The sequence below is a fragment of the Mesoplodon mirus genome (genome assembly GCF_964341445.2).
Source record: "Mesoplodon mirus genome assembly, chromosome: 7".
Classification (NCBI taxonomy): Eukaryota; Metazoa; Chordata; class Mammalia; order Artiodactyla; family Ziphiidae; genus Mesoplodon; species Mesoplodon mirus.
In genome coordinates, this window is record NC_138983.1 from 87,751,008 (window position 1) to 87,764,055 (window position 13,048).

General features: G+C 53.5%; 1 protein-coding gene across 1 annotated transcript in view; it reads right to left on the reverse strand.

The window, feature by feature from the left end:
* The window catches only part of LOC309807655 (BCL-6 corepressor-like), a gene marked incomplete at its 5' end in the record, with an annotated part of 18,519 nt that continues 5,471 nt past the window's right edge, over positions 1-13,048 (reverse strand). The window contains 9 exon segments of the mRNA XM_082627486.1: positions 1-493; positions 1,856-2,012; positions 2,177-2,254; positions 2,698-2,843; positions 3,996-4,162; positions 9,044-9,277; positions 9,281-9,298; positions 9,629-9,810; positions 11,055-11,300. Of these exon segments, the coding sequence (XP_082483612.1) occupies positions 202-493; positions 1,856-2,012; positions 2,177-2,254; positions 2,698-2,843; positions 3,996-4,162; positions 9,044-9,277; positions 9,281-9,298; positions 9,629-9,810; positions 11,055-11,300 (1,520 nt within the window).

Sequence of the window (13,048 nt, forward strand, 5' to 3'; positions counted from 1 at the left end):
TACATTGAAAAGTAAAGAAACTTTATTAACAACTTCATAAAAACTGACTTCAAATTTTAAAAAGAAAAAAACATGTTTTGAAGTCCTTCCAACTGGAGTCGTGTCTCATAGTGTCCTTTCTTTACAGAAATAGTCGTATTAGGACACATATGCACAAGGATTAACACCATGACACACTGTACACGGCGGGCCCCGGCGAGCTCACCAGTCGTCGTCTGAGTCCAGGTCTCTGGGGAGGATCCACTCCACGGATGAGCCCAGCAGAGTCTGAAGCTCGTTCATGAACTCCACCAGATCTAAGAGCTCCTTACTTTCTGGATTAAAGGACTCTAGGTCCTTGGGGCAAGAGAATAAGAGACTTGCTGACACTTGCCGGTAGATCTCGGCCTCCGCGATGGTGACAATTTCCACATTTGGGAAATTGCAGCGGAATATGCAGGAGGACATTTGCAGTTTCTTGAGCAGGTCTGAGAGCAACAGCCAGTTATGAGGCCTACACCAGAGAAAGGACAGTGGTTTGAGTTTCCGGCAAAATTAGAGGCGCTCCCAACTATGAACTACCCGTCTCCTGGCGGTGAAAGGGCCTGCTACTTCCACTTTGATTACCCCACCCCCACCCCACTTCTCACTGTCCTTAGAAGATCTACTTCTTCTTTTTTTTTTTTTAATTTTATTTATTTATTTATTTTTGGCTGCGTTGGGCCTGTTGCTGCGCACGGGCTTAGTTGCTCCGTGGCATGTGGGATCTTCCCCGACCAGGGCTCGAACCTGTGTCCCCTGCACTGGCAGGCGGATTCTTAACCACTGTGCCACCAGGGAAGCCCGGAAGATCTACTTCTAGCGGGGGAACTCTGGACTCATGTGCATGTGTTAAGAGACCACCTAGGGCGGATCAGCCAACTTAGACAAAAGCAGGAGCAGCGCCCCTGAACGAGCCTCGTTGCAGGCCACCCCAGTGCTGCCTTGGCTCTGGCCACAACTCAGGTCACCCCTCTCCAAGTAAGTGTACCCCGTTCTAGTCACTGGGGAAAACCAGTCTGTATGCCAACCCAATGGAGATGGCAAACACCTCTTTGACCTCTCCTCTCCTCCGGCCCTCACGGAGAGAGCATGAGAAACACTCGAGGTCACCTGGCTTTCCTTTCCTTTCCCACACCTCCAAGCCGCCCCTCACTGCTGCCGGGAGTGAGGCTTTTTCGAGAAGGGAGGTGGTAAAATCCTTCCTGATACCCTGCCATGCTTTATGATCTCTATCCCAAATAGAATGTCACCACAAAGGCAGACACGTTCCCAGCCTCAGAGTCCAAGGGGGATGCTACTCCTTAAGCACCAGGGTCAACACACAGCAGAGAAAGGTCTCCTGATGTGTTCACTCCGAAGGGTTGGTCATGGGGCACAGTGGCCCGACCGTGGGGACAAGACTCGATCTAAGCAAATCTGAAGACACATAAGATCCCAGGTGCCACATACGGCTTTCTCTAATCTTATACGAGAAGAGGGTACACATCAGTATCGTCCCGTGGACCTCACGCGCCTTGGAAGGCCCCTATGGTAGCCGTTTGGGGAGGATCCCTTCCCCAAGAGTTTACTGAAACTGTGCAATTGCAGTCGCTGACTCCCGTGTCCTTTGGGCTCTAGGGGTGTGTTCCAATGAGGGCAGTTGGCTGGGGAACCCTCCCACACCCCAAACTTTTCTGGAAAAGTTCCACTGCATTATGTGAGGTCGGTGGACACTTGGTGAGGAATTCACTCACCCCCCAACCCAGCCACCCTCATCTGCTGAAGGGGATTTCTAACTCCTGCCACCCCACAGAGCAGCTGGGCTGGCTCTCGACCACACGCTGGCCACGCTCACCCCTGAGCGACGGACACCTGGACGTTATAACACGGCAAAAGGGGGTCTTCGGAAAATTCAGATTCCAATAGGTCACCATAGGCCTCGTTGCTGTCATCCTGGTCCTCCGGTCCTGGGGGATTTGCTAAAACATCGTAACCACTTTCATCATCTGGTTCTAACCGGGGGGGCAAACAAGAGAGAGGTCAGTAAGCTGGAGCAAGATTCCAGCTGTTCGCCAAAAAGGACCCTGGAAAAATTCTTTCCCAAGCAAGTCCTGCTCACAGCACCACCCCCACCCCCACCCCCACAAGCCCAACTGAAACGAACAAGGCTGCTCACCACACACACAGCTGCCAGAGAACTCCGAAGAGCAACCGGGGTTACCGTCGTCAGGAGCCTGCAGGTTATTTAAACAGTCTGCAGAGAGAGGGGGAGAGAGAGAGAGAGAAACAGAAACAAGGACAAGATAACGCCTGCTGGTAAGAGGCAAATGCTGCTGGAGTTCGGGAACATCTCACGCTGGGGCTGGTGTCACCTCCTGATAAGTCCCACTGCACATGCCTCCAGGTATCTGACTGAAACCTCCCCACGCGTCCACCCGCCTTCCTGAGGGACTGCCCGCCTCACCGCCCCAGCCTGCCAAACAAAAGCTAGCCTGGCTAGCTAAGAGTTTTCCAGCCCCCCACCTTGCAAAACTCAAAGTATGTATCTCTTCTTTGACAGACTAACGTTGGGCCGCTTTTCCCAGTAAAGGGTCACTTAGAGTAAACGGGGGGTGGGGGTAGGGGGAACCCAGGTGAAAGGCTGTGAAGTCACCGTCTAGATGCTTGAACAAGACCGTGTCTTGACCTCTGCCATACCTGTTAAGAACTTCTCCAGAAGTTCGCTGTGGCTCACTTTCTTGATGGTTCTACCTGAGTACGTAGCCAGGGTAGGATCAGCACCGTAGGAGAGGAGCAAGCGGACAATTTCGAGATGATCATTCTTGACAGCATCGTGGAGAGGCCTAGGAGAGGTGCGGGGGATTACACCTGTGCACGAGACGCTTGCTTCTAAGGACACGGGGCAAAATCGAGCGTGTGTGGCCAAGGCTCGTAGGCGCGCTATTTCACTGAGGAGGTGAGTTTACGGTCGCTGCGACAAATTACTCTGTTATTTCAACACATAACCCTTTACGGGACAGGTGAAGGGACCATCTCAGGCCTAATTCTTCAATGCAAATCTCTCTTAATGCATGGCCCAAGGAGGAACTCAGACAACGATGAAAACGTTTCCAATGAACTTAAATAGTGACAGACTGTAAGAAGGTAACATACGGCGGGGTGGGGGGAAGAACCCCAGCATCAAGGAAGCAGATACGAGAAGCCATTGTTACACCATTACAAACAAAACCCAAAAAGTGCAGTTTGTAAAAGAAACTAGGGGCAAAGTGGAACCTCTCCTGAAACCAACTTGGAGATGAGTGATCAACCCTCTCGCCCAGAAGCAGTCGACAGGCAGGGCGAGTTCTCAGGAGGATACAGAGTCCTCCTGCCCGTGTCCGCTGGGGTCAGGAACACTGTCCGCAGTCCCATCCAGAAAGGATGCTATTTGGAAACCACGAACCACCAAATACCTTACGGTTTTGCTCATTTTATGACTGTCAGGAAAGCCCCAGTGCCCTGCCTCGTGGTGGCATCCCAGGTACAACCGGGAAGATGCTTGGGCTGACTCAGACCTGGGCCTCTGGCCAATAAACCGAGGTCAAGGACAGAGTGGGGGCCAGGCCCGGGGATGTGGGTGGACACGGCAGGTCCTATCAAGCCAGTTGCCACTGGACCTGTCTGTACTCCTGCAACTTTCAACTCACATATATGTTCAAGATTGAGATTCAACAGACGCTGGTGAAGAGTCCAGGGTCTTAAAAGAGAACACCCCTGATTATTCATGCAGGCTCAACATTTTCAGGGACTTCTGTCCATAAGAGCGTCACAGACTTTTAAAGTTCTATGTAAATTTGCCAGAAAGATCTGTCCGGTTCCATTCTAGAGGACTCCGCCATCAGTGTGCTTACATGGCACTCACTCTCCATCTTTCCTTCTGGGGTTCCCCGCACACCCTGAGAACCACTGCCTATGCCCCAGCAGGGCCAGGCCAAGAGCGCAAGACCGCCACTGACCCGGTTCCATCCTGGGCACTGCAGTTGACATCGGCGCCATATTCAAGGAGGTGTCGTACGATGTTGAGCCAACCTCTTGCACAAGCCTCGTGCAGGGCACAGTAACCCGCGTTGTCGCAGTGGTTCACATCACAAATCTTGTTCTCCAGGCAGTACAAGACCACTTCCTACGGGGAGAGGAGAGGAGAGGAGAGGAGATACCATCAGACCACCATACAGTGAACCTTGTAAGGGTGACCTCCCCATAGCTTGGCGGTGCCCACTTTCAAAGGCATATATCCTTGGGGCCAAAAGCCCACCATGGCGCGGGCAGGCGGCAGGCATCCTGCTGGGGGGCGAGAGTGCGTGACAAGGGCTTGGAGATGCAGACAGTGTTGTCTAAGGCTCTGCTGCACCAGTGGCCTGGCCACGGACAAGTTACCCTTGAACTTCTCCAAGCTTCCACAGGGCTGCTGAGAGGACGCATTCGGATAACGATGAGAGCCCTCAGCCCAGGGGCCGACGTGACCAGTACAGAGGTGTCACGGCTGCTAACATCTTAGATGACACATTGCCAAGCACAGACCATTCTCACTTGATGGGTCTGTTCGGTCAGTGGCAGTGGACGATAACACAAGTTTAGATCAAAGTATGGATGACCAACACTTAAAGAGAGCTTAAATCAGCCAGAGAACATTCCCCAGCTTAGAGAAGCAGGGACATGCAGGTCAGCTACATCCTCGCGCCCCTTGTTAAGACCCCAAATCAGAACCTGGGCCTCAGATGCTCTTGTCTGTACGTTAAGTAGAGTTAAAGAGAAGCTCTCTCCCTCCATTCTCGAGGAATGACCCAAAATGCCTCCAATAACCCCACCCTCTATTTTGCCTCACTCCACCCTCTCGGGGCAGAATCAGTCTTAATATTCTCATATTTACTCAAGTTAATGACAGGAACCTGATACACCACAGGCTGCAACCTCCACATTTCAAGAATCAAATAAAACGTTCACAACCCACCCCTCCCAGAGATGTTCTGTGTCAACACTGTGCATTAGAATCACTGTTATTAACCTTATTTCTTTGGCTTGTTAAAATATTAATATGAACCACTCCCAGTAAGCAGAGCAGGAATTTATTCAATGTTTTATTACCTTAAGAACGTTTTCAGACACATCGAAAGCGTTTGCCACCAGAAAACACGTTATACTGTTTATACTGGGTAAGTTGTGCCCAGCAGAGAGCTGTCAGGTTCTGAGAGCTGGGAGTAGGCAGAACATGCATGTGGCCCAACACATGGTCTGCTGGTAAGGGGGGATGGGATGGGGTCAGAACAGGCCTCCTTGTGACATCTCTCAGGTAACTCATCTGTTAAACCTAAAACGGGGGTCATTCTAGCCGCCCATAAGTGCGAGATGGGTTCTGTAAAACCTTTTATGCCCTTTGGAGGACACGCCAATCAAAGGTGACCACTCACTTGGGAGAGAACTAGAATGTTCCATTTGCTTACCACGTGAACCCAATGGGGCATGCTGGTAAACCTGGCCATCGGTGCCCTGTTACTTCAGGTCACTGCAGCAGCTCCCTTCCAAAACAAGAGGAGGAAGACAAAAGGCATGCCCACGAATGCGTTTCTCCGTTTACATCCCAACCTGCCAGAAAGCCCACAATCCTCTGGGCTCCCAGGCCACCTGCCCCGAGCCCTGGTATCCAGGATACCGCATGAAGCTGCTGCGCTTTTAGCAGGCCCTCACTAGCCAGACTTGAGTGGACGGCTGCAAGCTAATGAGTTGTGTGCCCCAGCCAGGGAGAGGCCCTGTCACGTGGCTCTGGGATCATGTCTGAAGGCCACCAACTGCTGTGCACACATCAATTTACTCAACCCAGGGTTTATTTGCTGTGACAATCATGGCCTTCGCCTGGAAACCTTCATCACTACTAGGGCAGATTCAAGGGTACCTAGAAATGAAAGGCCGTCCAAGCTGGTGGGTAAGTCAACTCTCTTCTCCTGGAAGATGGCAGCAAAGGCAGCAGTAGCCCCACGGCCAGGTCAGACTTTTTGCCACGGGCTGTCCTAACTCAACCACGTTGATCCCACTGTTTACACAGTGGTTCCCATTCCCCCAGATGAGGACGTCTTCTGTCACCCACAGGAACCCAGGAGATAGCAGGAAAGGAAGGTAGTACTATCCTCATTCAACACTTGGAAACTGAGGCCCAGAGATATTAAACCCCAAGTTCAATTAACATGAAGTACTAGACCTATAACTCAGGTCTTTGGTACCTGGTCAGCTGGGAAGATTCAAAAGGCCCAAGAGGGCCCCAGTTAGAGGGATGCAATCCAGCTGTGACGAGCATCCCACAGGCCTTCTCTGTTGGGGGTCAAGTGGGCTAACTACACTCTCCTAGCTAGGAGGGTGATGGCCTCTAAATGGATGGCAACCATCGCCACCGACACTTTCTCTAACTGAAAGGTGAAGAGGCGGGGCGAGTCTGTCCACGCAACACATTCCTTGGTTTATTTTCTCCGCTAGAAATAAACGGGACTGTCTGAAGGGCAGCCCAGCCATTCCCGAGCAAAGTCAAACTGCTTTTGTCGGACAGCTCTCTGTTCAGCGGCTATAAGCCGAATGCCATTACCCGCAAAATGTAACCATAAAGGCCATAAGCCCGACGTTGTTAGTTAATTAAATGCCTCATTAACTTTTTAAAAAGCATGACTTATTCAATTCATAGAAAATTTAACCATCACCGCTAAAGGCACAAGCATGTGGTTGCACACTGGCGTTTTAGCCTAAGAAATAGAAGCCTTTTTCCCAGGAGGGAAAGGTTTGAGGTCTTTGGCCACGCAAGTGATCTATTTAACGCGGATCTGAAGCCAGAGTGTGTTTCTAAACTTCCAGAACCACATTATAATGACATAAAGCTCAGACAGCCTTTGTACTGCACATGGTATCTTTGGCTAAGCAGAAGAAAATAACCAAGAATGCTAAAGACAAAACTTCAGGAAAACCCTCCCAAACCACACCCTTATCTGCTTAAGCAAACTGTCCTTCAATTTTAAAAGGTTGAAGCTGCCACATCTCCCAACTGGGCCATCAGCCCAACATTTAAAATTCTGCCCAGAGAAATCCCAGAAAGTTGGATTCAAAGTTGAAAGCGTTCATCTACTTGTCACAATGTTCAGCATCAACACTGGTGATCTGTGGAATCTACATATTGAAATTTACATTTGAAGAAAAAAACAAATCCCACCGTAAACATTCCCAAGGCTTCCTGTGCAATCAAAGGCCAGGTAGCCTAAAAAAGTATGGATCAAGTGCCCCTTGGTCCAGGCCTCAGAGCCACCAAACCAAAATGGAAACTGTCTTAGAGGACCAACGAGGGTCTTTTGACGTCTCTGGTCCCAAAGGGAGGCTGCTGGAAATGATGCCAAGTTCACAGGTGGGGCTCGGAGCCCCGCCCTCCACGGCGGGTGCAGCAGCACCCCGCCACCCCCATCTCCAGCATTTGCTGGAAGCGGGAGTCTACTTTCTCAACCCTAGCCCAAAAGTTGGGGTTAGGGGTCTCCCCCCCACCTCCAGCGTTTGCTGGAAGCAAGGAGACTATTTTCTCAACCACGGGGGGTCTAGCTCAACACTATGTGCAACATCTGCTCTGTCCTCCTAGGCGCCCGCTCTCAGCTCTTGGGAAACCAACTGGGTGCTCCTTGGACTTCACCTGCAAGTAACTGCGCTAACTACCACAAAGTGCTCTCTAGCTAACGGAGAGGTCTCCAAGAGACGTGTAGATATACACAAGAGCACATTCAACCCACAACAACAACAAAACACCCCCAAACTAAGCATAGCCCTAGTGCTTCCAACTTCCCACCCACAGTCAGGCCTTAGGGCCAAGGCAGGCACACTTCCAAGGGCTCACGGCACTATGGACCGGGGTGGGGGGACACGACGGGAGACGGGGGACAGGGGCACAGAGCTGGCTGAGGGTGTGGGCGCCAGGGCTCCGGGCCAGCCTGGGTCCTGCCACCCCAGTGCTCAGCCACACCTCCACGCTCAGCCTGCTGAACCGCGTTTTACTGTCACCATTCAACTCCCAGAGGGCTGATGCCAGCACAGAAAAATGCCTTTGCCCTGTGGGCTATCCCATCACAATTGCTACTGACGAGTATGGTGGGGGAACTGCACAGGGCATGGAGAGGCATCTGTCTCACAGAGGTTTTGAACTGTAAAAAGGGCAATTCCAGTGTGAGCCAGTCTTGCTGAGGAGCGTGGTGGGCTGTGGAGCACTGCTGGATTGCTACCTGTACGGGGATCAGCTAACGCCTCTGAGGCTCAGTTTCCTCATCCGAGAGTGGGCTAGTACTCGTTACTCCCAAGTGAAGATGTTAACAGGGTGAAAGGAGTTACTACAGATCACACGGGCTTAGGCAGATACCAGCTCTCTTTCTGTGTTGCTCTAGCAATAGAGGCCATCACTGTCATCAGCCGTGCTGGGTTGGGATACAGCAGTGTGGACAGGGAGTTCTGTGCAAGGCTCAACCCCTGCTCCCCGCCCATCAGCCCTCGGCTCCCGTGCCCTCTCAGAAAGAGACTGCTCAGGTCTGCCCCACTCCCACCCCTACTCTGCACAGACACGTCCCACCCGCTACCCCACAGGGGCATCACTCTGCCCCAAACAGCACAAGTTAGTAGAGCTAATAACTACTCTCCTTCTTGCTATTCAGAATCCAAAAGGCTCATTAAAATTCCCCTGGTCGCCAAGCCCTGGGTTAGGTCAGATTTTATATCAGAGATAAGTGAGCCAGACTGGCCGAAGCAGCCTACCTGCCTGAACGGGAACGGAACATCAGAGAGGCCTGCCTTTCTTTTCACACCACGACTGAACAAGCCACCAAAGAGCCCGCAGTGTGAGCGGGGCCAACGCAAACACCCTGCTGGAACACCCAGCCCAGCCCGCCACGTGGAGGGGGCTGGGCTCTGAGACCCGCCCCCCATCCCCAGCCAGTGTGTCCCCCACCCAAGGAGCAGCAGCCGGCGGATCCTGATCCGGGGCACCCACAAGGATGCTCACCTCGTAGCCAAGCCGGGAGGCCTGCTGTAGGAGGGTCTCGCCCGCGTTCTTATTGACAATAAGTCTCCGCGCTTCCGGTGGCATCGGGCGGGACTGGGTGGTCTCTGGAGGGGAGCTTGAGCATGTCAGCTGCGAGGCCTGGGAAGCTGGTAACAATTGCTGCAAACGGTCCAAGGGCTTCTGGTCCTGCTTGGCTGGCGAAAGATCATAGTCGGAACTGGGCTCAGGCCGCTTTCAAAATCTCCGGACGGTCACCTATCACGAAACCAGGCAGCGCACACATTTCAGGCTGTCCTTCCAACACCCGCCTGGTTCGCCTCCTCCCTGAGTTACAAACCTGAGTGGAGGAAAGCACTTTTCCTCCTCTCTGTCTGGGGGAGGCGGGGCGCGAGGAAGGGGTTGCATTTTTACTAGCTGGAAACTTCACCACCACCCAGGAGACAGGTCCCCTAGGAAGGGGCAGGGACGTTTTGTGGGGAGGGCTTCAGGAAAAGGAAAGCTTTGTCCCCAGAAGCAGAGAAGTAAGCAGGCGGGATGTGCCTGCACAGGCCCGGGGAGCGGGGGAGAGCCAGGGGCAAGAGGTACCTTGCCATCCGCATTGTCCACGTAGGAGTCCCCTGGCAGCGGCAAGCCCCGCCTGGGCTCCTGAGGGATCAAATGCTTGGTTTTGCACGGTCGCTTCCCGGATGGTTTCTCGCTGTTGTCGGTGTATTTCTGCGGCAGGGGCGAAGGCTGCCAATCCATTTCTCCGTCCGTGCACAGCACATCTGTCAGGGGGAGAAGCAGCGGGCGTTACACAGTTGTAGCCGGTGAGGAAAGAAAAGCCCATTGTTAGCACTGATCGTTGGAGCAGCTTCAGTTTTTAAAGATATACCAATTATGTTTTCAAAGCACTAATATTTTAATCATCCCACATTCAACCGGCAAATAGGCTAACCCACGAAACGCCAAATGGCAAGTCGCTTCAAAGGGCCGCAAGAGAGGGCAGAAGCCAGCCCTTCTTGCGCTCCCGTCCCCACCCGTGGGGGGCCTGGGTGCTCGGGACAGGGCGACTGGGGACAGCCTGAGGCTGGAATGAGGGCACTGACAAGCGCCCGGGGTCACCCAAGACTTCCCTTCCTGCCCAGCCGCGGGCTGGGTGATGAGGAGCAGCCCAGGAAGTCGAGCTCCCGCCTCACTGTCCATTCCATAAGGAAGTGTGCAGGCTGAAAGGACCTCATGAAGAAAACTCCCCGCTCGCCACACGCTACTCTTGTCAACTTGGATGGCGCTCAGGTCCCCTCCAGGGCCGTTTCCCACAGAGGGCGAGTGATCCACCCTCCAGGAGCGCCCCCCGCCCCGTGCGTACCTTGTTCATTGTCACTGCATTTAAGGGACTCCTCCAACCAGCTGCTGTTGCTTTTGGCCTCTGCCCTTTTCCTGCCAGGTTTCTCTTCGGAGATGCTATTGCCCTGGGGGGTGACCGCAGGCTGAACCGCCTGGGTCACTTCCTTCCTGCCCTGCCGGCCAGGTTTGCTCTCTGCTCCCCCCGTTCTCTAAGGTGCAGCAAGCGGCGCTGCTTTCTGGGATGGAGCCCTGTTAATTCAATGCACACCTCAGGTTGGTCAGCTCACTATAATGTGGCTCTTCTAAGTGGTTAGAGGAACTGTTTGTCATTTCCCTCTCAGGCCAGTCAGCTAATGGAGAAGTAACTACAAATTAATGAAGAAGCCCCCCGGGGCAGGGGTGGGGGTGGGGAACAAACTGTCTTACACATCACTAACAGGGGTGGGGGAGGGGACGGGTGTGGTCACTGTGTTGGCTGGAACTTGTCACCAAGTCTCGGGAGGGGGCCTATTTGCCTTTGGCCACCTTTGGGCTCCAGCCCCTGCACCTGGCTTTGGGGGGGTGGGGGGTGGGGAAGGTGTGAGTGGCTCCCCCCAGGGCTCCAGGGTGGGACTGGAACTTTCCACTGCTCCGCTCCAGGACTTCCGTAGGGTGCCCTGCGGGCCCGAAGCCAAACCAAGCTCACCTTTGGAGACCCGTCTCCGCTTGGCTTTCAGCAGAGAGTCCTCTGGGAGCCCAGTGGTCTCAGTGTGGTTCCTATCGCCAGACACCTTGCGCTTTCTGTTCAGCCGGAGGGTGGGGCTGCGTGACGCGTCCGGGGCCGCCTGGTCGGCGGGGGACTCTCTGGGGGGCCCCGTGTCCATGTCCTCAGGAAGATCACTGTCTTCTGGGGCTTCAAAGCGGTCAGGTTTGCTTCCATCATAACACTCCCCTAGGGGAGGGGAGACAACCCGGAAAGGAGGGAACAAAGGTCACCAGGAGCAGGCAGGACCCCCATGCCCAAGGCAATCTGCTACCAACAGACCGCCCCCCTTTGGAGACCAGGGGCCTCACACGCCGGAAGCACAAAACCCTCAGAAAGACGTCCCGAAGGAAGGACAGCTGAACACAACCAGCAAAGAAAGCAGAAAATGAGGCGCGTAGTCCACTCACAATCCATCCTTCAAGGGTCAATGTAAGGCATCTACACCATACGTCTATAGGCATGTGAGATCACTCCCTAACTGCTTAACTCTCCAAGGTGGCTTACTTTTAAAGGGGGGTGAGTGACCTCACAGTAAGATCCAACCAATCAGGGCAGAGCTACAAATGACTATGGAAACAGCTGCTAGTCAACAAAAAAGGCTGATGTCATCAAGAGACCAAATAGCCCCCAACTGCCATCTACACAGACATAGCACCAATGTTCACTTGGGTCAGCAGGGGCGAGGGTGAAGAAAAAGGGTAGGGAAAGAATGCTGGGAGGCTGGGAAGCTGGGGAGACCAAGGCAAGAGGAGCCTGGCAAAGGGAAAGGAAAGGCTTCCTGGTGCACACACAAGGGTCAAGGGCAATTTCAAAGAACTCAACCAGATTGCTACAAATCCGTCTGTCCTCTTTCCACACCCGTGGGGGGAAAAGCATTTCACTGCCATCGAGGGGCTGCTCCTATTTCCTGTCTAGGAAGAAGGCCCTCAGTGACACCAGTCACCCACCTGGCACGTCTCCACGCCTTCCTTCCCAGGCAACAAGCATCTAAGGACATTTCAAAGACAAGACTCCAACCCCCTTCATGGGGGTGGGGTGGGGGGGGGTGCGGCGGGCAGGGCTGAACTGCTTGCTCCTGCCCCCTCTGCTCAATCTAGCATCCACTTGGGGCTTTTCCTCCAATCAGCCCAGCCTAACATCACTCCTCACTTTTGCTCTAGCCAAAGAAACAGTTCAACTGCTTTGCTAGTCACATTGTTTCTAACACACAAAGAATTCCATAATGATCACTGTGCTGTTAAAGAGTTCCCCGAAGATGACCCTGTGTCCATCACCGGCCGGGGGTGGGGGTGGGTGTATGAGTTTGGTATTTCGTTAACACCTGAGCTAAGCTCCCACAGCCCGTTTTTCTAGATGAAATCATGGACACACCCCTCACATGCTGCTCGCATTTCTCCTCCTCTCCCTAGACCACTTCAAGTATCACTCCCACTTCTGCCCAGCCGGCTGGTCCCCTGATCAGCCTCTCTTGGGGGCATTCCCAGCATTTAATGGCAGCCAGTTGTGGGGATGAACCTCACCCTGGCCTGGGCTAGCCTGACCTGTGTTCTCAATGGTGGAACACACTTAGCTTTTCTCCAAGGGTATCCCAAGGTGGGGCAGATCCCCATCTACTCTTGCCGGAATGGTGGAATCACCCCAACCGCGAGGGTCTCCTGCCCCAAACTCCTGGCCTGTGCTTACGGGTGATGCAGCCCAGGCTACCGCAGGCCCGGTGAAGACGGCGTGCTGCAACTCTCACTCCGGCTGCTCTGTGACCCTCTTAAACACTCGGGCAGGAATGGCGCCACTTTACAACTCGGCCCCCCTCACTTGTAAAGTGGGAATGTTACTGCTAGCCTCCCTCCAGGGGTGGGCTTCATAATCACGGGCCGGGCTCAGCACAGAGAAAGGCTGGAAAAATCCCTTTAACCAAAAGATGCCAAGACTTTCAG